Genomic DNA, 27,764 nt, shown 5'->3' with positions numbered 1-27,764 from the left:
ATGAAGTACTTTCCTGAAGCTTTAATAAAATTCATAAGAATTTTGTTCCTAAAATGCCTTGCCTTTCCAGGGAAATTCTAAATATAACATGGCAGCCTTTAGCTTAGAATATCATTGTGATTTATAGCAAATTTCAAAATATGAAAATTACCCAGAAAGATGGTTTTACCCAGATAGATTTAGTAAATCATTTAAAGTCATAATCCTAAAAGTGGTGTCATTCCTTTCAGCTTCCTTTAGGATTGTCTGCCCAAAGAAATGCTCTCCTAATAATGCCTGTACTCTGGGGAATTGTGGAGTTTCAGGTACTTCAGATACAAGTCAAACTGGTGGGAATTCCTTGGTTTTCTTCTTTGTAACCAAAAAAAAGGAAGGTCAACTATTGTTTCCATCAGTTTAATTATTTGATCCCACTTTTTGCCGTTAACACCAAAAATAGAGTGTCTTCAATTATTTAGAAACAAGAAAAGGGGGAGGGGCATTATTGTGAGAGATTACAGAAGCAGAAGTTATTTGTTCAGTTCAGAAAATGATGTACCATTATCGCTAATAGTTATTGCCCTATTGACAGTCATCTATTGGTTAACTGTTAATCAACCAAAGTCGGGGTTTAGCTTTATCTTACTAAATAAGTTTTTATGGACTTCCCAGAGAAAATAAAGTCTTTGTAACTGTACTGCAACAGTAAAGAAACTTTTAAATTTCTTTAGATAAGCATGTGCATGTACCAGCATATTCTGTTTCAACAGACTTGTTTGTTGAAAATCTACATTATTAACTTAGCTAATAGTTTAGTATTACTGGGAAGAAAAACAAAATATTTACCTTGTTTTCCATTTTGGATTTTACATGAAAGTTTTTTGTGCTCTGATATGATTTCGATATTCTACTTCATTTATCTTTAGTCCTGAGTAAATGAATAGTGGAATTCAAGTCAGTAAGAAATTATTTCAAATGAGCACCAGCTTTAATATTTTATATAGCCCCTTAAATTCATGCCAAATGCTTAGGAAGCCTGGAGTCATTGCCACTTATAAGACTATACAAAATATCAAAACAAACAAAAAAGTTAAAGATTCTCTCGCAAAATGCTACAATCTGGCTTCATTCTGAACAGGTTTGATCCCTGTCTGAAATTTTTTTCTATGTTTGAGGTTCTTGGTCCCTTTTTCAGACACAAATAAGGATCCTTAACTTTATATTTTTAAAAGGAATTTCTGCATACATAAAAATTAGAAAGGATTATATAATTAAAAAAATTATAGATCTTTATTTTCACTGAAACAAAAATGATATTATATATTTCTTCACAAATTATGTAGCACTTTTCTTCACCACCATTTCAGTCCATCAAGTATCATATCATTCTTCCCATTTTACAATTTGAGAAAATCAGAATTGGAAATAAGGACCCTTATACAAGATCCTGTAGCTAATATAATAAATAATACTGATTTGAGATTATAAACTCAGGTCTTTATCTAACTGCTTCTCCAATTAAATTGATCCTTACCTAAGTGAATATTAAATATTCAATTTTTCTTTTTCACTGAAACCTAAAAATTGGGAAGATGGTGCTTTGGGAAGTAGTTGTCCTAATTGAACTGCTTTACTGAATGAATAATACAAATAATTTAAAAGTACCTGATTCCCTCCAAGGTTCTTCAAATCTTTCTTTGAGATGCTAAACTCGTATTGTTTGCTTGAGGGATATTTAAGATTTTAACTTTCTTTTCTAAGCCAAGACAGCCTTTAGCTTGTTTGTGATTACTGTAGTTAGAAAGACAGCTGGATTTACCCTATTTCCTTTCTGATGTGATAAGATGGGACAATTGACTAAGTTATTGGTTTTTAAATAGTTGTAATTAGACTTGAAAGGTAATGTATTAGCTTAAGTAAAGTTTGCACCTTGTTGCTGTTGTTTCCTTCTTTACTCCTAGATGAAGATTAAACAATAGATGGAATAGCTTCAGGAAAGCAATAATTAGACTTCTACTTCATAAAAATAAAAATATTCCATTTTTGAAAGTAACTTGATATACTAGATGATAGATTAATGTGTTCTCAACCTGATGTGTTAGTTTGTATTTCTTTAGATGCCTGCCCCTTCCTACCTTACAGGGCCATTAGAAGAAATTTTATTTGTGTTTGTAGGAATTTTGGTTATCTTTGTTTTAGTGCAAGGTTACAAGTGATAATGACAAAAATATTTGACATTTCTTACATTCACGTATCCTAAATTTGTAAGTAAATGGTTAGCCAATCAAGATTGGTTTTTAACTTTAACATTTGCCTATTCTATTAAATTTGATAGAAGGTAGGATCAGTTCTTAAGCATGAATTCACATCAATTTAGAATTTGTTCATTTTTTTCCCCTAAAGCATTATGTTTTTTCAAAAAAAAAAAAAAAAAAGTAGTAGGCAGGTTTATTGAGGCTGATTTGTATCAAGGTTATGGTGATAATGACTGGGATCTGGCTTCTTTTTTAAAGTAATGCTATTTTTGGCTTTGAGGTGTTTAACTTTGTTATTAGGAGTTAGGTAGCCTAAGGGCACAGAACATTTTTGAAGTTTGATGATGAAAAAGTTCCATTCTCATTGTTTTGATAAAGAATTTTAGAGAAAGCGGCTAAAAGGTCAGGGCTTTACTCCTAGCTTTATGAATATCTTCCGGAAACTTTATATTTCCCCTGGCTTTTAGTTTATAAATAAAGTAAATTTATAAATTATAAATAAAATAAATTGAGTAAATATCAAAATGAAGTTCTCTCAAATGTATAGGTGTTTCAATCCCTATGCCTGTTTCATTTCTAGCTCTAGTAACAAATTTCTATCCTTTTCATTCATGGTTACTGCAGTAGGAACTAGGCTTAGGCATGGTTGTAGTAAAGGATATTGTAATGCTACTTTTTATAAATACATTTAAGTTTGTAATTACATTTAATTCTTTTTTGCAATAGATCACATTTTTGTGGGGCCTTAAAAAAAAAAAAAACAACCCTCTGGTGGGATAATTTTGAAACCTTGCTTGGAATGCACACTTGTCTTGTTCCCTTGTGTTCCAGAGCAAAAGTGAAGGATTGAGCTCTCAAAACACTCTGTTAGGATTCTATGTCAAGCTTTTGCAGCCTTTTAAATATAATTTCTTCTTCACATAGTCATAAGATTTTGGAGTTGAAAAGGATGGTAGAGACCATCTATTCTAACCCCATTGTTTTATGGAGGAGGAAACTGAAGCCCAGAAAGGTTAAGCAATTGTTTATGGAACAGAATTCAGGTCAAACTTAGACTGAAGCTATTTCACCTCTACCAATTTATCTTGGAAAGAAATTACTTGGGTGTGAAGCTGCATTGTTGGGAGCATATGGAGTAGTAGAATGGGCCATTACATGTCCAGAAGAGGGGAACATTCCATTTTTATTATTGTATATTAATTCTTAACTAATTCAGAAATCCTTAGTTTTATTATGGATAATGCAACCCTTCTTGCCTTAGTTAAATGGTTTTGTTTTTTTGACTAAATGAATCAACTCCCAAATGACCTCCTCTCTGCTGTCTCTTCATAAGTTGCTACAGATTCTCAGAAGTCACGAGGAACATAAAATTTTTTAAAACTGGTAGGATTTGGTAGAGCTAACAATGTGCCAGAATATAATACTAAAGAACCCAAAGTAACCTCCACTGCATAAACAGGACTTAAGGTGAAGTTTCTTAAAGTCTTATTTTAAATTGCATATAACTCACTGTGCTGCCATGGAGTCTTCCTGTTATCTCTTCTTAGACAAAATTTTTTTAAAATTGTGTTGATTCTGTCATTGCTTCTCACATAATAAGTTGCCAACTCTCAATCACTATTCAGGAAAATAATATTAACTAGTCCTTATTCCCCACCTGCCCTACTCTTGCCCTTTTTCAGCTGAATATTCTCTGTTGTTCTTTAATATTTAGGAAACTGCCTAATTAGCAAACAAGTACAGTAGATAAACCCAATATTTCTAGTTATTTGACTATATTATCAATAATCTAGGTGATATCCTTAGCTCCAAGGCAGGTAAAGTACTTTACAAGGGTGAGAACTAAGGTGAAAAGTAGCCAATATGCTACAAATACAGGGCCTGTGAATTACAGTTGAAATTTTCACTGCTTAATCTTTACCTCTCTGTCTTTTTGACTGAATTTCATCAAAAGATTCAAATCCATCAGAGAAAGAGAAGGTATATCATAGAGAAGAATTGGAAATATTAGGGATCTATTTGTGGAGTCTTGACATTGCAGACTTTTAACTCAACTTAAAGAAGAATGCTCAAGACAAGGTTTTGTGGCCAGTATATCAGTGCTTGCAAAGTACAGATTTGCTATGACCAGTAGCCAAAATCCTAAAAGAACTTGCTCAGTTCTTCAAAATTCTAATTTGATGAGTTAAGCACCAGGCACTATTTAACTAAATATGAAAAGTTTTAAATTATTTTTAATTGAACTTGATAAACACTTAAGATTCTTGGTGTTTTTAATAGGAGAAAATGAGTTGTTTTATAAAAGCTTCTTTGAATATTATTACTCTTAGACTATTAGTTTCAGTTATCATGCTGATTCCAGGATATGTAATGAAAATATTTGCTATTTCTCCATGAAATAGAGATAATCGGTACTATCAGTCCCTTTTGAGCAAATTTCAGTTTCTGAGGTAAATTGATACTTACATGGGATAGACCAAAATCATCCTGGTGGCTTGATTTTTCTAGGAAATTTTTGAATTGAGCAGAGCTGAAAGATACAGTAGCTCTTTTTCCCCTCTGATTTCATTCATGCTCTGTAATTATTGATGAATGTTCTTTCTAATTAGCCTACAGTGTTTTAATATTTCTTATGAATGCCCCATAAAGGAGTTTCTCTGCAAAAAGTACCCCCAAAAAAATCAGGATTAGTTTACTTGGACTAATAAGAAATCAAGCAAGATTTTCATTTTTGGAAGATCGTTTAATTTTAGATTGCTTTTGACAAAAGTTTAACAAATGAGTAAAATTTACCTTTACAATGTTGGTTCTGAGCTGACATAAAACTACAAAAACATTTATTTGCAGCACAAGTGTGCTTTCCTTCTTTCCATAAAGGGCTAATACTAAAAAATATTGTGTTAACTTAGTAAATAGTCAAGAGACCTTGTGTCTTATAGTTTAATGGATATTATTATGCAGATTTAACTTTATATGTTTTCCAATGGTGATTGTCACATAACATTGTTCATTATGTTGTCCAGCTTTAGTTTAATTTTCATGGTATAATCAAAAGAATTTAGAATCAGAGGGCATGGCTCCAAATCTTGGCTCCAACACTTACCTCTTATGTGATCTTAGGCAAGTTTTTAACTGACTTGGACCTTCCGTTCTCCATTTATAATATAAGGAATTTGGACTGAGGTCCTTCTGAAGCACTAAAAAAAATAGTGGTTTTTGTTTGGACTTTTATCTGGCATTTTAAAATTCACATGATTTGAATCAAGTTTCTGTATCTCCATTATTTCAAACTCATATTTCAACAAAATTTTGGATTTAGATTATGAAATAATAAAAACTTCTTAATAAAAAAAAGTTATATTAAAGTGTTGACTATATTGGCTATATTACATATTAAAGCATGCCTGGAAGTTTAAGTTTAAAAAAATACTTTTTTAGGGAGAGTTGTTAACCTAGCATTTGGAATAATCTGCTCTTGTGCTGGGTTTTCCTTATCCTAGCATCTTTCCTCTCTTCCCCCATCTTCTCCTTCCCACACCTTCTTTTTTTAAAAGAAAAAGCAGTTTCTTTAGTTTTTGCATATCTTCTAAAAATACCCCCAGTTAATGCACAAACATGCATTGGATTTTCTGGACAGCAAAACTAATGTCCTTTGGTGTTTGCCACTATCTAGTAAATAAGAGTTAGGCCTCTCAAGAATTTTGCTATCTGTCAAAGGGTAATCTCTCACTTAAGACAGTTGCTCCTCAGCTCTTAACTTTGAGTTCATCACAGTTGGGTTTTTTTTTTCCTTTTGTTTTCAAAATTAACAGATGAACTGAGATTTAGAAAGAACTGGATTTATAATCACTACAGTTCAAATATGTCTGCTTCACCCAGTAAATCTTCATTTTCCTATCATGGTTATTAGAAACTTTAAACCATAATGAAACTTTATTAAACTAATAGGGTTGGGGGATACTTGTTCTAATTCCCTATTCAGTCCAAACTAGATGCCTACACCTGCCTTTTTGCCAGATTCTTCATAGTGTTCATGATTCCAGCAAGAGGCATTAGGTACAGCAAATAATGAAAATTGTATGTATTTTAACTAACTTTAAAAAAATTTTTCCCAATAGAAACTATGTTCCAACTTCCTGTCAACAACCTTGGCAGTTTAAGAAAAGCCCGGAAAACTGTGAAAAAAATACTTAGTGACATTGGTTTGGAATACTGTAAAGAACATATAGAAGTAAGTATTGCATATTGTGCCACCTTTTATTTTAAAATATAAATGGTTGGAACAGTTATTTTGGCAGCTATTAGGGAATTTTAATTATTATTGTTGGTATCTTTAAAAAAAAAAATTTAAGTCATTTCCAATATAACCTCTTTCTCCTTCCCACATTGAACCTTCTTTTGTAACAAAGATTAACAGGTAAGCAAAACTAACTGACAAAAAAACTAAAGATAATAATATATGAAACATTCCATAGTTATAATCCTCCCGTTCTACCAGAAGAATGTGTATCATCTTCTGTTCTCTCAAAACCAAGATTGTTTATCATAGTTCAGTATAGTGCTGTAGACTTTTATAGTTGTTGGGTTTTCTTAATTGATGCTTTGTAATAATTGAATATTGATCTCTTGGTTCAGCAAAGAAAATACTGCTTCATACAGGTCATCTTTGTTGTTCTGACTTCTTTATTCATTTTTTATGGTAAATAAAGTCATGTTGTACAGTTTGTTCAGCCATTCCCCAGTTGATGAGCTCTTACTTTGTTTCCAATTTTTTGTCACCACTGCAAAGAATTCTATATAATTTTTTGTATATGTGGAATCTTTTTGACATTGACATCCTTAAGATATATATATAAAGGCAGTTCATTTTTATAAATGTTTTATAATACTTTTTAAAGTTCTGCTGTCACTTTCCAAAATTCATACTCCTACCACAACTTACATTCTTCTAACAAAGAAGTCTAGTTAATTAAACAGATAAACACATTGACCAGTCCTCGACAGTAACTCAAATCCCACCCATTTGCTTAGAGAAGGGAAGTTTGTGACTGAACACTCTGGGAGCTTTCACCTGTATTCTTTCCAGCCTTTTGGCTCCCTACTTCTGAGGGATTCATCATTGATGCCAGATTTAATATAGATATCCAGTTGGTTTAGTCCATTATGGCTTAGAACCCAGCTCAATTGACCTCCCAGCTTCAGCCTGTCCAGAAAGAGGGATTGTAAGTGTGTACCATCATGCCTGGATCATTCATATTTTCTTTCATCACAAACACTATTAAATTCTTTATCACAATTTGTTCAGGCCTTCCCTAATTGATAGGTACTCACTTTTTTCCTTTTTGAAGATTTTGCTGTTAAAAAGTATTGCTTGAGTATGTTAGTGTACATGGGGCCTTTTCTTTCGCCTTGATCTCCTTGGACCGGAAGTGTATTCGATTTTCAAGTAGGGAATTGAATCTCTGCTGCAGGTAACATCATGGAAATAAGTAGGATCTTAGCAGTTACTGTTGTGATTAGCTTCAGCTAGCATATTGTGCCCTGAATTATTAGATGTGAAGAGTTTCGAAGTGTTATAATTTGTATGTAGGTTCTCCTCCCCCTAAGAATTGAAACCAGACTGTAGTAATATTTGTTGGACCTTTGACCCATCACAGTAGTAATAAACAAGTCTTAACAGTTCTGTTATTTTAAGGTCGAGTTATCAGTAAAAGGGCACTATTTCCAAAGCAATTTATAAAAATGCGAAATGATGAAGTAGATTTTTTTTTTGGGGGGGGGGGTGAGGGGGAGTCAAACATGGTTTTTCCTGAAACCTATTAATAAATAAATTAATAAATGTAAATAATAGATACAGATGCTTTTCAAGTGTGTGATTATATGTTTATTATATTTCATGTGTGGAAATATGTCCTCTAAATCTGCAAAGAACTAGATAAACTTCCTTGGGAAGGGGGAGGTGGAGGTGAAAGGGATAGAATATTCATATTCAATAGAATTGATTCTGGAATCTGTGTCACTCCAGTGATTAGAGTGCAAATATCAAAATGCTTATGATTGGAATTTTATTTGTACCTTCTGTAATTATTACATATTGCTTTGTAAACTAGTTATTTGTGAGCTTTGTTCTATGCTATACTCTAAGTTCTAAGGAACCTTGTCTTATTAATTTTTTTTTATCCCCCACAGCACCACAAAACTTTAAATATAAGCTCTTAAATGGTCATTCAAAAAGGAATAAGATATTTTTATGAGATATATAATGTTGTTTTATATGCACACACACATATATGTAGGTGGAGTTTTCATCCACATTCTTTGGAGAACTAGTCTTTAAGAATCCATTTTGATAATGTTGAGAAAGAATGATAAAATTATTTCCTCTGTCAACAGATTTCTATAGACTAGTGCTCTGTTGGTCAGCATAGCAGTTCTAGTTCCCCACTCATTCTACTTTTCATCAGTCAGCCAAATTTAGTTCCAATTTAGTTCATTCTCTTGTTTTTTTAGAAAATATGTATCTTTAAAGAAACACTTTTCTACATATGTATATTCAATGAGCAATCTTTCTGTTTTCAGAAATCTGACTTGGAGAACCTTTTATTATGAAACTAAAATTTAGGGCCTAACCTCATGAAATAAATATACTAAATTGTAAGATCTGCAATATAATAGAGAAATAACAGGTAAAAAGAACTATAATGAAAAATGCTCTGCACTTATGCACTGATTATGACATAAGATTTTTGGCAATTTCCTTGAATAGCTCACTGACTTTGGAAAAGTCTGGTTCAAAAAGAGTATTATACCATCAATTTGAGGAATGGCTAAACAAGTTATGGTATACAAATGTAAAGGAATATCACTGTGCCACAAGAAACGACAAATATCAAGAATTCAGAGAATTCCAAGTAAAGTAAGCAGAACCATGAAAAACAATAACAAAAAATAACTACAATATTGTAAACAGAAAACAAAAAGAGGAAAAACACTAATTTTAATACCATCTGAGAATTGATAAAAATGCTTTTCCCTTCCCTTTTTGCAAAGGAAGGGGGACTATATATTGAATATTGCATACTATCTCCATGTTGTGATTTGTGTTGTTAAACTGCATTTTACTTTTTCACAAAGGATTGCTCACAGGTTGAAGATGTGGGAGAGGTGGAGAAATTCAGAAATAAAAGTTATACATTTAAAATTTTTCTTTAAGAATGTTTTATGAGGCTGTGTGCCTTTTTAGTATTTCATAGAATGTTCTACCTGAGGCATACAAGCAGTAGCTTTTCCCCTGTCCTTAGTTCTTGAAAAAGGACATCTTGTACCTCCTCCTATCCCTTTAACAAGTAGTTGACCCCATGTAAGGTTCTGGCCATTATTAATACTATTGGCAATTGTTTCTTTACGCTTTGTTTCTCTCTTGCAGGATTTTAAACAGTTTGAACCTAATGACTTTTATTTGAAAAACACTACATGGGAGGATGTAGGATTATGGGACCCTTCACTTACAAAAAACCAGGTAAAGTTAAACCATATTTCCTGTTTTCCAAGTTGGGGAAGAACCCTAAATGAGTTTTGTCATCATTCTCATCATTAGGCAAATACAAACAATGAAAAATAGATTTATTTTTAATAAATTAAAATGCAGTGTCATTCACTAGTGGTTTCTAGCTTCAAAGTTTTTATAGGAAAAATCCTGTTGGTAAAATATGTTACGTATTTTATTTGTAATTTGGTATCTCTGCTTTTCTTTGAAATTTAAAAAAGGCTCTTTGACTCTTCTCTACTACATAAGCCTTTCTTGTTTCCATTACTCAGTGACTTGCTACTTATATGTTAAAGTACAGGGAAGCAGATGTCTAAATGGAATGACAGTAACTATATGGAGAGAATTTAAAGTGATAACTTATTATTGAGATACTGGTTATTTCAGTTGGAAGGAAACACAGACTCTGAACTCTCCTTATTTGAGATACAATAGTGTAGCTATCTGAATCTTGAATACTAATCCAAGCAAGAGTGGAAATTACCTAAGGATATTAAAATATAAAAGAATTCTAATATAATTTGCTATGTCCTCTCTTGAGCATGATTTATGATCTCAATCATACATCTTGACATTAGAGGAAGGTTTGTGCTTTGGCAGATAAATGGGCTAATTATTTGATAGTATGTTTATTTCTGAAGAAAAAAAAAAATCTCCTCAAGCATGTTTTTGGGCTTTTTTTGCTGTTGTTTTTTTATCCTCAGCAAAGGACTGGCTAGCTACACAATTATTAAGGATGAAAATTCCAAAAGTTTGTCTCACTCTCCTGTTTAATTTCAGTACACTCTGAAGTACTATTGTCTTTAGCACCGCTCTCAGCACAGTTTGTAAGAAGTTTTTATTTAATTACTTTGAATCAAGCAGCTGTCACTTCACTAGTTCTTCTGAAGGTGCTTCTTCTTAAAAAGAAAAAACAAAAATTTGAAAGGACTCTTCAAACTTTTTCCCCCCCTTAAATATGCAATGAGTCTTGAAATATCTCTTTCATCAGAGAAAAGGGAGAGAGATAGTTGGATTTTTTTGGTTTTGTTTGTTTTGGAAGATGTAGTTTTCTATGAATTATACTCCATGATGGCAATCATAAAGGGTAGTTCTTTATATCTTTCTATAATTATCTAATTGCACTAGCTTTGGGGCTAGAATTGTACAGTAATCTTAGAGCCCTACTATTTAGGCCACTAATTAAAGATAATTTCACTCTTACCTTTTTCTTGTCACAACTCCTTCTAAAGTTTAACGTTTTGTTCTCCCATTAATTTGCTTCTGGTTTGATTAAATTCAACAAAGTTCAGAAATGTGATTCTGTTCCCATTTAAACTTACTGGAAGATTTAGAGCAATAAAAAATTGATTCATTTTTGATTGTACTGATATAATGCCATGAAACACTAAATGAAGACTAATTTCATATTTTGTTTTTAAACTTACAAATTCTGATTTAGGGAAGTTGCACTGAAAAAACATGAATATAAATAACTCTGAATATCTAAAAATGTTATTTGGTGAAATAAGCAGAACCAGGAAAAAAACATGAGCTCCTATTGCTTAAGGATACTTTTAAGTGCATAACATTGCACCTCCAGCTTAAAAGAGCATTTTCTGTGGCTTCAATTGAAGTGATGGAGAAAGCTAGAAAACCCTTAGATTGTGTTTTTCTACATCCTTTTTGTTTCATAAATGTCATTTGGTCAAGCATTCCCATATCCTAATCTTTTGTTTTCTTTCTTTAAGGACTATCGGACAAAACCCTTTTGCTGTAGTGCTTGTCCATTTTCCTCAAAATTCTTTTCGGCCTACAAAAGTCACTTCCGGAATGTTCATAGTGAAGACTTTGAAAATAGGATTCTCCTTAATTGTCCCTACTGTACTTTCAATGCGGACAAAAAGACTTTGGAAACGCACATTAAAATATTTCATGCTCCAAATGCCAGTGCACCAAGTGGCAGCATCAGCACTTTTAAAGATAAAAACAAACATGATAGCCTTAAACCTAAGCAGGCTGACAGTGTAGAACAAGCTGTTTATTACTGTAAGAAGTGCACTTACCGAGACCCTCTGTATGAAGTAGTTAGAAAGCACATTTACAGGGAACATTTTCAGCATGTTGCAGCACCTTACATAGCAAAGGCAGGTGAAAAATCTCTTAATGGTGCAGTTCCATTAAGTTCAAATACCCGAGAGGAGGGAAGTATTCACTGCAAGAGATGCCTTTTTATGCCGAAATCCTATGAAGCTTTAGTACAACATGTTATTGAAGATCATGAACGGATAGGCTATCAGGTAACAGCAATGATAGGGCATACCAATGTAGTGGTTCCAAGATCCAAACCATTGATGCTAATTGCTCCAAAACCACAGGAGAAAAAGCCTATGGGACTCCCACAAAGAGTTGGTTCCCTTGCCTCTGGAAATGTCCGATCTCTTCCATCACAGCAGATAGTGAATCGCCTCACTATACCAAAGCCTAATTTAAATTCTACTGGAGTCAATATGATGTCTAATGTCCATCTCCAACAAAATAATTATGGAGTCAAATCAGTAGCTCAGAGTTACGGTGTTGGTCAGTCAGTGAGACTAGGTTTAAGTGGTAATGCACCCGTTTCCATTCCTCAGCAGTCACAGTCAATGAAACAATTACTGCCGAGTGGGAATGGGAGATCATACGGTCTTGGCTCAGAACAGAGGTCGCAGGCACCAGCAAGATACTCACTTCAGTCTACCAATTCATCTTCTCTTTCATCAAACCAGTTGAAATCATCCTCTCTCTCTCAATCACAGGCAGCCTCTAGAGTATTAGGTCAGTCCAGTTCAAAACCTGCTGCTGCTGCTGCTGCTACAGGCCCTTCTGCAGCAACCAATACTTCATCAACACAAAAATGGAAAATTTGTACAATTTGTAATGAGCTATTCCCTGAAAATGTCTACAGTGTTCACTTTGAAAAGGAACATAAGGCAGAGAAGGTGCCTGCAGTTGCTAACTACATAATGAAAATACACAATTTCACTAGTAAGTGTCTATATTGTAATCGCTATTTGCCCACTGATACTTTGCTTAACCACATGTTAATCCATGGTCTCTCTTGTCCATATTGCCGTTCAACTTTTAATGATGTTGAAAAGATGGCTGCTCATATGCGAATGGTTCATGTTGATGAAGAAATGGGACCCAAAACTGATTCCACTTTAAGCTTTGATTTGACATTGCAACAGGGTAGTCACACTAACATACATCTACTTGTAACCACGTACAACTTGAGAGATGCCCCGGCTGAATCTGTAGCTTATCATGCCCAGAATAATCCCCCAGTCCCCCCAAAGCCACAGCCAAAAATTCAGGAAAAGGCAGATATCCCTATAAAAAGTTCACCTCAAGCTGCAGTACCCTATAAAAAAGATGTAGGTAAAACACTTTGTCCTCTATGCTTTTCAATCCTGAAAGGACCCATCTCTGATGCACTTGCACATCATTTACGGGAGAGGCACCAGGTTATTCAGACGGTTCATCCAGTTGAGAAAAAGCTTACCTACAAATGCATCCATTGCCTTGGTGTATACACTAGTAATATGACAGCCTCAACAATCACACTGCATCTGGTTCACTGCAGAGGTGTCGGAAAAACCCAGAATGGCCAAGATAAAACAAATGCTCCCTCTCGGCTCAATCAATCTCCAGGGCTGGCACCCGTGAAGCGTACTTATGAGAACATAGAATTTAATTTGCTGAAAAAGAGGAAGTTAGAAGATGAGGTTGATACACCCTCTATCTTTGAAGAGAAACCTGAAGAGCCCGTTGTCTTAGCTTTAGACCCCAAAGGTCATGAAGATGATTCTTATGAAGCAAGAAAAACATTTCTAACAAAGTATTTCAACAAACAGCCCTATCCCACTAGAAGAGAAATTGAAAAATTGGCTGCCAGTTTATGGTTATGGAAGAGTGACATTGCTTCTCATTTCAGTAATAAAAGGAAGAAATGTGTCAGAGATTGTGAAAAGTATAAACCTGGTGTGTTACTAGGTTTTAACATGAAAGAACTAAACAAAGTTAAACATGAAATGGATTTTGATGCTGAGTGGCTATTTGAAAATCATGATGAAAAGAATTCTAGAGTCAATGCTAGTAAAACTGTTGACAAAAAATTAAACCTTGGGAAGGAAGATGACAGTTCATCTGATGGTTTTGAAAATTTAGAAGAAGAATCCAATGGAAGTGGTAGTCCTTTTGGTGCAACTTTTGATGTTGAACATAAAATTCCTAATGATAACATGGTGGATAACCCAGAAGAAAGCATTACCAAAATAACTACTGGGGACACTTTAGAATCTGAAGATAAAATAGACCAAAAAGATGAAGAAGATTCAAAATATGGAGATAGTCATTCTACTGAGGAACCAACAAAACTAATACACGATGCTTCTGATAGTGATGTTGATCAAGATGATCCTGTTGAATGGAAAGATGGTGCTTCTCCATGTGAAAGTGGGCCTGGTTCTCAACAGGTATCTGACTTTGAAGACAATACATGTGAAATGAAACCTGGAGCATGGACTGATGAGTCATCCCAGAGTGAAGATGCTGGGAGCAGTAAACCAGTGGCTGAAACGAAAGGTGCATCAGAAAGTGATGAAGAGCAGGTGAAATGGAAGAATAGTTCCTATGGAAAAGTAGAAGAATTTTGGTCTAAGGACCAGTCACAGTGGAAAAATGCATCTGAAAATGAGGAAAGTTTGTCCAACCCACAGATGGAATGGCAAAATAGCACAATTGACAGTGAGGATGGAGAACAATTTGATAATATGACTGATGGTGTTGCAGAACCAATACATAGCAGCTTAACTGGTGTAGAGCTGAGTAGCCAACAAGCATAAACTGCCCTATTTCCTAAGCATTGGTGGTAGGCTGTATTCTGTAACTGTTGGATCTTTGCATTTCAGTATGACTGCTAAGCTTAATTCAACTGGTACTGCCGTTTGAGTGCTAGGTCAACTGACTTCAGTGGTTAATGTGTGGCCACTCCTATTCCAGTGGTTATTTCTGAGTATGCTGTTGGCTAATCTTGCTTTAGAATCTGCTGTGGCAAGCACAGTAATTTAATGTGAAAAACCAATACGCTGGTGGCTCCGGAATGCACATGAGGAAAAGCAGAGACTTATTTTATCTGCATTCTCAACATTTATTTCACTCTGTATATGTTCAGTTGTATGTCCTTTTAAACCATTACCTTTATTCACATGGTAGTATAATAGGTCCAACATATGAGCTACCAGTTCAATGTGTATAGTAGACTCTGGGGAAAATTGATTTTTTTTTTCATTTATTCATTCTGAATAGTTAAAATATGTATATTTGTACAGTCTTTTAGACCTATTCAAGTGACGCTTATGATATTGTTATTGTGTACCCATCATAGATTTGTTTCTCTTTTTTAGTGTTGCCCTGCTGTGTAATAAACGCTGTATCTAGTTTATCTAGCAAAAGCTTGAACCTGCTATAGTATGAACTTTTGACAGACTTAGTTTTTGCACATAATCTTGTACAATCTCAAACCAGAGGCCAGCAATATTAAAAAAAAATTATATCTGGACTCTATTGTATTATAGAATTTTCTTGTTCTGAATATCCTCAAAATTACAGCCAACAAACTGGTATTTCAGATCCATTTTCTGAAATCTTTTAAGCTAAAATCACATGCAATGAACAAGTTTGCAGCTAATTTTGACACCTTTTAGAACTGTATAAAAGTGTATTGTGTTGAGGCAGCAAACAAACTTGAGTGCTGCATTTTGGATATTTAGTTTTATCTTTAGTTACACACCAACATGGTGTATTCATTTATACCATCTAATATATGACACACTGTTGTAGTATGTATAATTTTGTGATCTTTATTTCCCTTTGTATTCATTTGAAGCATCTAAATAAATTGCTGTATTGTGCTTAATGTAAACATTGGCTTTATTACAAATAACAGTGCTTTGTACACTTGTACTTTGTGACATTGGAGGCCACAGAACCACAAGCATATGTAACTACCAGCGCCTTGTAGAAAACCAAGGTCTGCCATTTGTGAAAGATGATATTGCTGATCTTGCAGATTTACAGATTTCTGTTACAAATCCTTATATTATTCTTTTATTGCTATGATGGAAATCATTGAGTTTTTAAGTTTCTCTTTTGTCAAGCAGTAAGACTGCCTTTGTGTAAATGTCCCTAATAAAAAAGGGTATGTGCACAAGTTGGGACTAATTCAGCTTGTAGACAGAATCTTAGTTCAATGGTGTTCTGTCTTCCCTTAAGTGTATGTTTTCTTTCATTACAAGATAGGAGCAATGTTAGTAAGTGAATTTCATAACTTTGGGATCACTGGAATTATAATTTGGGGTTGAAGCAGTAATAGTGGGAAGACATACCAGATTACAGTTTCAGCCCTATAACTGATTTGTGCTCTGAAATCAAGTTACTTCATCTAAAGAAGAACCTACAGGTTGTTTTTAAGTGGAATATTCTACAAGTTTATTATAGTTTTTATTTGGTCAACATCCCCAAAAATGCATTTCAATCTATAAATAGATATTTTATCCATTAAAGTTTAGGGAGAAACAGTATTTAAAGGATCCAGAATTGTCAGTTTGTCTATTTCCTTCACCAATGCGTATCATAACCTCTCTGTAATTTAGTCATCCGCAATAGCTATAACCAAAAAATTGTTGTCCATTTGATGATAAGCTTCTTTTGACTTTAACTCAGCTGGTTCTTTAGCCTACTTCATGATCTTGCATCTGCATAGGAAGCAGTTCTAGTTCAGTAGGGCCTGTCAAAACTTGTCTTCTGCTGGCAAGGGCTCCAAGAAAGCATTGTGGAGGCATCAGAGTAGAAAAGATTGAGGAGAAAATATTTTGCACCAAAAAAGTGGATTGTCTTCAGATAAGTCGAGGTTCTGAAGATATCCACCCCTCCTCTGCTTCCTTCCTCCTCCCAAAAAAGTCACTGCTCACAAGGAACTTTGTCCTGGAATACACAAGTTAATTTGAGCAGTAGAACATGAGTCATAGGGAAAGATCAGGGAAGGTACCTCAGAGGAGGTAGCACCTGAAGTGGATTGAAAATAAAAATTCTGACAAGTGCAATGAAGAAGGACCTTCTTCTGAGTGTGAGTTTTTTCAAATTATGCAGGCTGTGGGTAGAATATGGAGTTCAGGTAATTATAATTAATAATCCATTTTGGCTAAAAAGAAATGAAGAAACATGAAATGAGGCTAGAAATATGGCAGATTTTTGGAGTTCCAAAAATAAGCCCGTGTGCATTGATAGTAAAGTATACTTTTTTTGTGCTAGTCACCATTATCAACTTTAATAAGCTAAGATTTACGTGGTATATTATATAGTGTCTGGCTTTGTTTTTTAAATAAAAGGCATGGCATTCTGCTTAGCTTTATAAATGGAGTAAACCTTTATAATTAAACAATTTCTACTTTAAGCCTTTAAAAAATATATAGCAAAAATAATTCCTTATTACCTGGTTCATTCAATTTTTATTGCTGACCTTAATATCAGTTTCTTGAGATAATTTCTGGTCTGAAAGTGGCTCAGATTTACCTTTTCTGTAGAACAATCATTTTTTTAACCCAGAAATTGACTTAACAACCAACTTTTTCATTTCTCCATTATTGATGACTAGTGGTGTTTGGGGAAGCTCTGGGTAAGGAAGTTTAGAAAGGAAGTGTATGTGATTCAGTCAGTTGTGTTTCTATCTTCATTAGGCCATGTAATAAAATGTGAAATAATTAAATTGTGACATACAGACTGCTGCTCAATGTGAAAGGGATTCTGTGAAGTCATTTTAAAGACGACTCTGAACCGCTTGGATGTTAAAAAAAAAACTTATTTGATAATATGAAAATCTCTTTGTTGACTTGTCAGTACATATCACTCTATTTCTGCCACTCACTTTCTCCATCTGCAGGTCAAAAATCACAAAATCTTGACCACTGCTAACAGATTTTGAATTTGAAAATTGCTAGCATTTGTGAAAACAAAGGGAGAGGCAATAGTTTGTATTGAATGCCACTTCTTTTCATTAAATGTGTACCTTTGGCCACCTCTCTTCAACTGAAAAATAAAGGGGTTGGACAGTCCTTTATAGAGAGACAAAATGTGGTGCAGAGAGTATGACAGCTGAGATGAAGTGGGTGGAGATTCTGGTTCTGCCTTTAACTAGCTAATGTGTGGAAGGTCACTTCACTTTTGTAGTTGGTGTTTGTTTCTTTTCTCTAAATGGAGAACACTGGACTCTTACCTTATTCCAGGTCTGAAATTCTTTGATTTCCTTGCCCTTTGTAATTCTTTACATAACATGGCCTCCACCATCAAATTTTGTTTCCCTAATTACATTAAACTAAACTAGATTTAGCTTTCTGAATAAAAAGCTTCTTTGATATAAAGATTGGGGAGGGGAGGAAAAAAAACCCTTAAGGAGAGAGTTGTGCAGTTGAACTGCAATACATCCTTTTGTTAATAGCAATATAATAAGTGAAGCAAAATAATTATCCCAAGCTTGTACTATCTCCTTTAGATTGGATCAACATCTTTCAATAACTGAAACATCAAACTGATAACTTGCTCCTAGAAATAAAAGGTTTTTTTCCCTACATTATTTAGTATCATTTACACTTAAAGGAATATAAACACTATACTTGCTGTCACTGAGTCTGTAGCAGAATGTGACAGCTGTGTATGTTGAAAAGCCATCTGGGAGGTTAAGAACTGAAAGCAAATCCTGTCTCTGAGACTTTGTTTTAAAGAGAAAAGGAAGGATGAGACAGCTGCATGACTGCCTGTTAACCTCTTTTCAGCCTGTCCTTAAAGCTGGCTTTGGGGAAAAAGAACTAGAGTAATCTAAAAGCCCTTAACTCCATGGAGGAGGAGCAATTGGCAAACCCTAGAGCCAAGCTCTTCTACCCTTAACAGTGAGCCATGAGGATCTTTCTGACTCCCTGTTCAAGACCTAAGTGGCACCATGATGGAGGAGAGTGTGGATTAAAATTGTGCGGCTCTTAGATTTGAGGTGATTAAGATATGGTAGCTATCTTCAAATATTAGGAAGTCTCTCATGAGGAGGAAAGAAGGAAGGGATTAGATTCAACCATTAGCCTCAGAAGGCAGAAATAGAAACAACTTCAGAGAAGCAGATATAGTGAAAGGAAATAGTTATCCCTTCTATATCATGAGTTTCTCCATCATAGTTCCAATATGTCATGATTAGCATAAGAAATATTAATTTGGGGGAGTTTTGTGGAAGCTGCAGACAAGTAAAGACCAGGAAAAAAGAAACTCAGAAATGCACAAAATATGTGTACAATATCCATCCACATTTTATAAGAGACTGAAAACATTCCATCAAAGAAAAAAAAATTTAGACTTCTCTATTACAAAAGGAGGGCCAAAAAAATATACATAGATTTTTCACATCACAAGGGAACTGTGCCTCTAGCCCCATTGATGTTGAAGGGATAACTACTCTAGCTATTAAAGCTATATAAGTATAGTGAATTCCTCCTCACTAAAGGTCTTCCACTAGAAAATAGCCATTAGGGGGATTGTAACAGGTCAGGTTTGAGTACAGATTGGAGTAGGTAGTCCCAAAAGTTCCTTCCAATGCAAATTCTGTAAATTTTATAAAGTTCTTTCCTCCTTCTGGCTCTCATTTTTCCTCATCTTTAAAATGCAGGAGTTGAATTAGAAGGTTTTTAAATTTTTAAATTCTAAATCTACAGGCCAATGAATAAAAGTATGTGCTCTGATTTACCAATTTATTCATCACTTACTATGTGAAAGTTAGTGCCAGAAATACAAAGATGAAACAGTGCTGTGCCTCAGGAATCTTAGAATGGAAGATATGAGATGCACAAATATGTGTTAAGGTAAAATGTGTGTGCGTGCAAGAGTATAAGAGTAAGGAAAGCTCTCTGGATTTCGGATTTAAAACAAAAGGAGTTGAGAGGTGGAAGAATTGGCAGCTTAGATCTTGAAGTATTTTGTAAGAAGAGATGGAGTAAGTACACTATTGGTATGAAGGAATGACAATATAGTATGTATAAGTGTTTGGACTAGTGTCAAATCACTGCAAAGAGTTTGGAGTCAGATGTGGGTGACTTCTAATGCCAGGTAAAGAAGTCCAGAGTCTATATTTTATTGACAGTGGAGAATTCGGGGAAATTTTTGAATAGGAAGAACATACTTATGAAATTAAAGCACTTGCTCAATTTTTTTAATTTATTCAGATACTTCACATTTAAAAACAAGCAGATTTATTCATCATGTCTATAAATACAAAGATGTAATCTGAACAGTTAAGTCTTACTCATTATAGAATACAACTTATATCTAAGTTAATATCTCAGTGTAGCTTATTCTAACTGATATATGTGGCTATGTTTTCAAGCTGATCATTCTTCCTAAATGAAAAGGAATTCTGCTCTGTCGATTGATGAATAAATAGTGTCTACTATGTTCCAGCGTTAAATGTGTGTGGACTTGGCACTTGAGACATAAGTACAAATGATAAAACAATCTCTACTTGTAGGAGTCTTGGGAAGATTTTTCTTCACCCTATAACAGCTAGAAAGAACTTTAGGGGCCATCTACTCCAACCATGAATTTTGGAGTTGAAAAAACTGAAGTCCATGAAGGTTTGTCTCCAGAGTTCCTTCCTGTGTATTACATTGTCGTCTTTCAGGGTCTTATCCAACTTTGAAATCCTATATTTATGAACCTTTGACTTTTAACTTCCTTTGCAGATGAAATTCTGCAGCCTCTTTTTTCCTACCAATGAACACATTTATGGGGAGGGTTTAATAAGAAAGTCATCCTAAGGGATAACTCTCAGCAATCCATCTTGCCTTGTTTTAATTTCTGGAGAGTTTTTCTGCCAAAAGAATTCTTCCTAGTCCTCTCCCAACATCTCACCTCTGAATGAGAAGCATCTCCAAGTAACCAAAACAAATAGAGCTCATAATCCTAAATTTAAAAAATACAATATGACAAAACATTTATTTATTTCCTACTGTGTACAGAGCACTGTGCTAAATGTTGGGGAGATAAAAAGCTTAAATAAGACAATCACTTCCCCAGAGGAACTTTTATATTTTTAATGTTTATTAACAGAGCTGTGATGTCCAATATTGCATGATAAATGTAATAGAGTGCAGAATAAAATGTTAGATGAAGGCTGAGGGAGAAGTTTCAAAGAAATCTTTGGGGAGGTGATGGCTTTTGGTTTGGCTTGTGAAAGTGGGGAACAGTCAAGATCAATAAATATACTAGGAGAATTTTTGAGATATATATATCTATATACTTAAAGGTTTAAAAGGGTATAAGATTAAATATTTTTGAGTCAGAAAATTGTGCCTTCCATGGACATTCTAGGATACCTATAGTAAGGTCAGATGAATGTTTCTTCTCAGAAACAGAACTAGGTCACTTGGTCAAGAGGAGTAAGATGACGATTATTTTCTATGAAAATTTTCCCTTATCCATAACCACACTGCAGGAGTTGGCCTGAAGGAAAAATGAGGCTTTGTTACTGTGAGGAAGTGAAGATCACCAGATTAGCTGACACAGCTCACATTGCTCTACTTTACAGTCAAACAGGACTATCAGCTATTCTCTGATCTCATTCTGCCCTCTCCCATCTCCATGTGTTCACATAGGCTTTCCCTAATATCTAGACTACATGTATTCACACCTTCACTTGCTGAACTCTTTCTCTTCTTTCATGGACCAATTGAGATTCCTAACTTCCTTTCTCCCTTCACAAACTGGAAGTGATCTCTTCCCTAGGACAGAATCTTACCCCATGCCCTCAACGTTCCAGAGAACTATTTGAACCAGATTGAAATGTAATTAGGAAATATTTAACAAAATAGAAATATAGTAGAATATAGATAATCTTAATTTGCAATTTTCTGAATTAATATGTAGCAGGCAGGAATCCTTTTGTAAATTCTCATGCCTTCTATCTCCCACCCTGTTTGTATATGTGAATTCACCATAGTCTTAGGGCATTGGTTTCTCCTTTATCCTATTCTTACTATCTAATTGTGGTTTTGCTGTGTGTTAGAATGGTATGTGTAGTTTCAAAGAGGCAAATTTAGGCTTGATATAAGGAAAAACTTCCTAACAATGTCCAGAAGTGAAATGGAATATATTAGGAAATAATAAGTTCCTTTTCATTAGAAGTCTTCAAACAAAATCTGAATAATAACTTATCGAGTGTATTGTTGAAGATGTTATTTTTTAGTTTGAGATTTAGAGTAGGTAACATCTGCAGCTTCCTAAAGTACTGAAATTTTTTATTCTGTTCTAGCATGAAAAGCCCTCCACACATGTTCCCTCAGCCCAGAAAAACTATCCCAGTTTTGAGGCACTGTTACTATAGCACCCACTCAAATCCATAGCTCACAAGTCCACAGTGATATGTTTATTTTTACCAGCTAGTCAGTTGACCCATTAATTGGAATAAAAGACATTTAGTCAAATTTAACACAGCAAATGAGACATCAAGATAACATTCTTCTAGTCTCATATATATAGGGGGTTACTATACTGCCAGTGGAGGATGGCATACATACATACACACACTAATGTGTAACTAGAGAAAACACACATGGGGCTAGGGAGCATATTTAGAGGACATGTATATATATAAAGTGCATCATCTCTGCTCAGCATCTGATCTCTTCTGATTGCATTATCTCTACTAAATACTGTCTTTAATAGATGTTATCTCTATGCCAGTTATAATCTCTTTATTGTTGTTATCTCATCAAGGCATTTCTGCTTGTTTTATGGATCAGTGAGCTGCTCTCTGCTCTCTCTTACCATTGGCTGGGGTGGGGAGAAGAGGGATTGAAGAGAGAAAGCAAGCTTCTTCATCAAGAAGAGAGAAAGCAAGGCATTCCTGCCTGTTTTATGGATATCTCACAACCGTGAAACCTCATGGTTCCCTTTTATTTACCTCTTCCCAGAATAGAAGTACTTATCAGCCTATACTTTGATTGTACTTTGCTTCAGAGAACAACTGCTAGAAATTGCAGAGGGACAGATTTAAGTTTAAGGTAAATTTTCCTGAAAATTAAACCCTATAGTAGAAATATTAGCCACTTATTAGGCATATTCTAGAGCAGTGTTGTCAAACCCAAATCCCGTAAGAATCCTTGCAGGCACATATTGACTTAGAAAGTCACGTTAATAGCATTTACTTGTGTTCTATTTTATATTTGTTTTGTTACCTATTTCCCAACTACATTTTCATCTGATTGAGCTGCACTCTGGAAAGGTGTAGACTGTACATGACAGCCACATATTTGGCACCTCTGTTTTGGAAGGAATTCTAATTCAAGTAGGGGTTATGCTAAACAGCATCTAAGGTTCCTTCAAAGTGAGATATTTTGCATTTATTCTTTATAGCACTAAATTGTTGATCCTAAGGTTCTGTAATTCTATACTGAAAAAGAACAGTGGATTCTGAATTTGAAGAAGTACCTTCAAATCTCAGCCACCAGCCACTACCTATGTGACCATGAATATTTAAGAATAGTGTCAGAATGTCAAATTATATTACAAAAGTAATTATCAGAAATTATTTGTGTACTAATGAAAAATTATAAATGTAGATCAGTAAAACAATAGATAAGCAAGATTCAGGAACAAAATTCAACCTATTTTTGAATAAATCCAAATGCATAAATTAATTGGAGTGAAAATGCCCTTTTGATTCCCTGAACAACTAAAAACTATATCAAGACAGAGAATACGCGCACAATGAACTCAAAATGAGTGTAGCTGACAACTGAATATTAAAGGTTCCACCATGTAGACCTATGAATTGGTACAATTCTGGAAAGAAATTTAGAATTAGTGCAAAGAATGAATAAGTATGCATACCTTTTAACCCAGAGACTCAATGTTACAAATATACCCCACCAAAGGTTAATTGCAGATAAAAGATCCCATATGGACCAAATATAGCAACCTTTATTTTGTGTGTGATAGCAAAGATGTAGAAACAAAATAGATTTCAATCAACTGGGGAATAGCTATATAAATTATTGTGTATGAATGTAATGGAAAATGACAAGGTTTTAGAAAACAGCATTAGGAGAAGCATGGAAAAAAGGCATGAAAGTAATATGAACTAATGCAAAAGTGAAGCAAAACCAGTAAAACTACATCATGACTATAACAATGCAAATGGAAACATCAACAATAACAAAACATTCAAAACAATGCTGCAGAGTTATGTTTACTAAGTTTGACCCCTCCAAAAAAAATTAAATGGCAACTCCCTTGCTCCCTAGCATATCCCTGGATAAAATTATTCTTTTTTGAAATGTTGGTTAGTTTCATGGAACTTTTTTCTTTTTTTTTTTTTTTTAATTCTTGTAAGGGAGTACTTTTCTGAAAGATGGTAGGGAAATATAATAAGAAATGTAGATGATGTTAAAAATAGTAATAAAATTTTATTTTTAAAAAATAGAGAAATCAAGTACCTTTCACAACTTTGACAAGAAAGAAATTTCTTAACAGAACAAAAAATAATGATGGTCATAAAATAAATAAATTTACCTGAAATTAAATGCAGCAAAGAAGGGAAGTTGTCAGTGACGGAAAAAAAAAAATCTTTGCATCAAATATTCCTTGTAAGGTTCTTAATATCCAAGATTTGGAGGGAATACAGATAAGGCAAAAGTCATTCCCCAATAAATAATGATATGAATAAACCATTCTCAAAAGAATTGGCAATAATCAAATGAAAAATTGCTTCATATCAATAATAAGAAAATGCAAATCAAAACAACTTTGATGTTGGCTCTTGTTAATAGCCAACAAAACTGAAAAGTTGGCAAAAGATGGAAATAGTCCATGTTGGAGGAGCTATGGAAAGACTAACACATTGTGGATGAAAGTATAGAGAACAATTTGGAATTTTGCTTTTTTTTAAAAAAGCAACCTGAAGTCAGGAGGACTTGAGTTCAAATCTAAACTCAGACACTTAACACTTCCTCAGCAAAAATAAATAAAAGCAAGTAAAATGTCTTGCCTTTGCCCAAAATACCACTGCTAGGCATGCAAAGGGCTAGAGCATATTGGAGAGTCTATAGCAAAGAATTAGAAATAAAGTAGAATAAAGTATTGATTGGGAATGGCTAAATAAACTGGTATATGGGTATAATAGAATATTGCTGTGCCATAAGAAACAATATTAAAAAGAAGCATAAGGAGACTATAAACTGATGCAGAATGGAGCAGAATCAATAAAACGATATTCATGGTGATGATAACCATATTCTTCATGTAAATATAAAAAAGATAAAAAATGAAAACACTTTGTAATTATAATCCTGAACAAGAACTGGAATATTGCGTGTAAAGTCAGTTTTGATTGATAATGTCGATTAGGTTTGGTGAGACATTTTAAAATGCCTTTTTTTATTCTTTGTTTCAAAGGGATAGCTCACTGGGGTAGAAGAGAAAGAAGAGAGAGATTCAGAAATGAAGGTGACATTACAATAATGCATGAATAAAAAACTTTTTTAAAAATGTTAGTGCTGAAGCCAAGAATGAGTTAAGACAGACAACAAATGCTAAAGACAACAAAAATGCATTTCATTTTATTTTCAGCTAAATTGGAAAAGGAAGGGATGAAAGAAAATGACTGTTATTCAGATTAGATATCATGATGATAACAAAGAGAAGACAGAACTACTCAACTCTTACTTTCTTTCTGTTTTCTTTAGGTTCTGTTTTCTCTACCAAGGAATATGATCTTTGGACTGGAAAGAACAGAACAAAAAATGGTTAATAATGAGTTGACACCCAAGAGAGTAAGGAGATGTTAGGAGAGAACTACAATGAATTCAAATAACCAAGGCTAAATAAACTTCATCCCAGGGTACTGAAAGAATGGACAGATGTAAATGATGAGCCAGTCAGTGATCTTTAAAAGGTAATGGCAAATAATAGGTGACAAAGAACTGAAGAAGAGTAAATGTTTTTTGTTTTTTGTTTTTTTAAAGGAAAGGGCACTCTGAAAGCAATAAACTGATGAGCTTGACTGATTCCTGGGGGAAAACTTTAGAATATAGTATTAAAGAAATGGTTTGTATACACTTAGAAATGGGATCAGTCACCGCATGTAGAAAAGATCATAAGAAAGCCTTAATTTCTTTTTTGAGACATTAACTAGAATGGTAGATCAGGGCAATGCTATAATCACAGTTTGGTTACCTATCAACAAAGCATTTGCTCATTTCCATATGTACAAGGAAATAAATGGACTGGACACTATAAGATATATGGACTAAACATAGTAGGAATAAAAGAATACTAGCATTTAGTAAAAATCTACCATCTATCAAACACTCTGCTAAGTACTTTACAGATACCACGTATAATGCTCACAAAAATCCTAGGAGGTAGGTTTTATTATTAACTCCATTTTACAGTGAGGAAACTGAGACAGATAGATAAACTGACTTGCACAGGATCACACAACTACTATTGTACCATCTAGCTGCCTCTGGTAGTTAATTCCTTGGTTACTATGGTTAAATGGATTTGGAACTAACTGAAGAAATGAACCCAAAGAATTCATGTATAATGTCTATGGCCCATCTACAAACCATGAAGTCAGGTGATGAAAAAAGCCAAGGATGGGAACTAGCTTTCAGGCACTGTGCTAATATGAAATACAAATCCAAGCAGGAAGACTCTCCCTTCCCTCAAGGAGCATGTATTCTAATGGGAGAAAACAACATATTAAAATGAGCTGCAAATAGGGGTTGGGGGTGGAGGGGGCGGGAATAGAATGAAAGTATTCCATAGGAGGCATGATAGAAAAGATACTATGAAGATGCATTAGGCTTCCTGGAAAGGAATACAGGCAATGGCTGGCCTAGTCTCTCCTTTAAAAAGCTGGAATAAGAGGAACTGGCTAATCAGAGGTAGAGGCTACAGGGGAAGAGGGTATCTCCAATGTGAAAAGTAGTCTGGGGTGGGGTAGGAAGTGAATTTTCAGGGCAAAGAGGTTTCTATAGCGTGACAGAGAAAGTTATGTGGAGAATTAAAAAGAGGGTGGGGAAATGATGCCTTGCTAAAAGAACCTATATATTCTTCCTCTTAAATTATCTGAACAAGGGCTATGAGAAATGAGCTAGGTGTTTGCTCTAGTGGAAATATACACATAGACCCCCCCACACACACATACACACACTTTTTTTTTCTTGAAAGAAGCAGATACAATTTAAGAACTAGGCATTGAAAAACAAATGATAACTATCTGAACAAAGCTCCTTGCATTACATTGAATCTACTTCCAGAGCACAGACTACCTCGTGTTAGAAGACCAGCAGAAGTATTCTAAATTCCTGACTCACCCCAACAGAGGGTATAGCTTTCTGAATGTATTTATGTTACTTTTTTCATTTATCATATTCTGATTAAGTTTCATAATATGTGCTTTTGTAAGTGATTCAAAAAAGCAAAAGACTACTGACACAATAAAGAAGGGTTTTCCTAGTAATTTTGGAACTTGAGCCAATATTTAATTGAATAATATACATCTGCAAATTCTAGACCAATGAGATAAGGCACTCTCACTCATTAAGAGTGGAACTAAAGGTAAAGAGACAACTGGATCCATGAGAGCCAAAGAAAGTTTGACAATTACCCCAGAGAACTCTGGTTTTAGGTGGTGTTCATGACAGATGAAATTAAGTGTTCACTTAAAACATGGTCTTTACCACTGAATAGAATCAGTTTCTCTAGCAAGGTTTCATTGCCCCAGCCTCCCTCTTCTAAATTGTCCTTGTCTTCTAATTTGTTTTTTTCAATATAACCCAAACCAAAGCTTTGTGATCAGGGAACAGAAATTGTAAATGGATGCAAAGAAACTTAGAGAATATCTTTAGCATCCTTAGAATCTGTCC

At 34.3% G+C, this 27,764-nt stretch overlaps 1 protein-coding gene and 1 long non-coding RNA gene across 3 annotated transcripts in view; both read left to right on the top strand.

The window, feature by feature from the left end:
• The window catches only part of ADNP (activity dependent neuroprotector homeobox), a 30,154-nt gene extending 14,142 nt beyond the window's left edge, over positions 1–16,012 (top strand). For both annotated transcript variants that reach the window (XM_051976581.1, XM_051976582.1), the window contains exons 2-4: positions 6,353–6,465; positions 9,661–9,753; positions 11,511–16,012. In XM_051976581.1, the coding sequence (XP_051832541.1) occupies positions 6,358–6,465; positions 9,661–9,753; positions 11,511–14,645 (3,336 nt within the window). In that variant the 5' untranslated portion in view covers positions 6,353–6,357 and the 3' untranslated portion in view covers positions 14,646–16,012. The remainder of the gene's footprint in view (positions 1–6,352; positions 6,466–9,660; positions 9,754–11,510) is intronic.
• Positions 1–27,764, top strand: part of LOC127548918 (uncharacterized) — a 444,700-nt gene that overhangs the window by 62,432 nt on the left and 354,504 nt on the right. The window lies entirely within an intron of this gene.

The sequence above is a fragment of the Antechinus flavipes genome, chromosome 2 (assembly GCF_016432865.1).
Source record: "Antechinus flavipes isolate AdamAnt ecotype Samford, QLD, Australia chromosome 2, AdamAnt_v2, whole genome shotgun sequence".
NCBI lineage: Eukaryota > Metazoa > Chordata > Mammalia > Dasyuromorphia > Dasyuridae > Antechinus > Antechinus flavipes.
The sequence above is the reverse complement of the archived record's forward strand: the minus strand, read 5'-3'. Positions and strand labels throughout refer to the sequence as shown.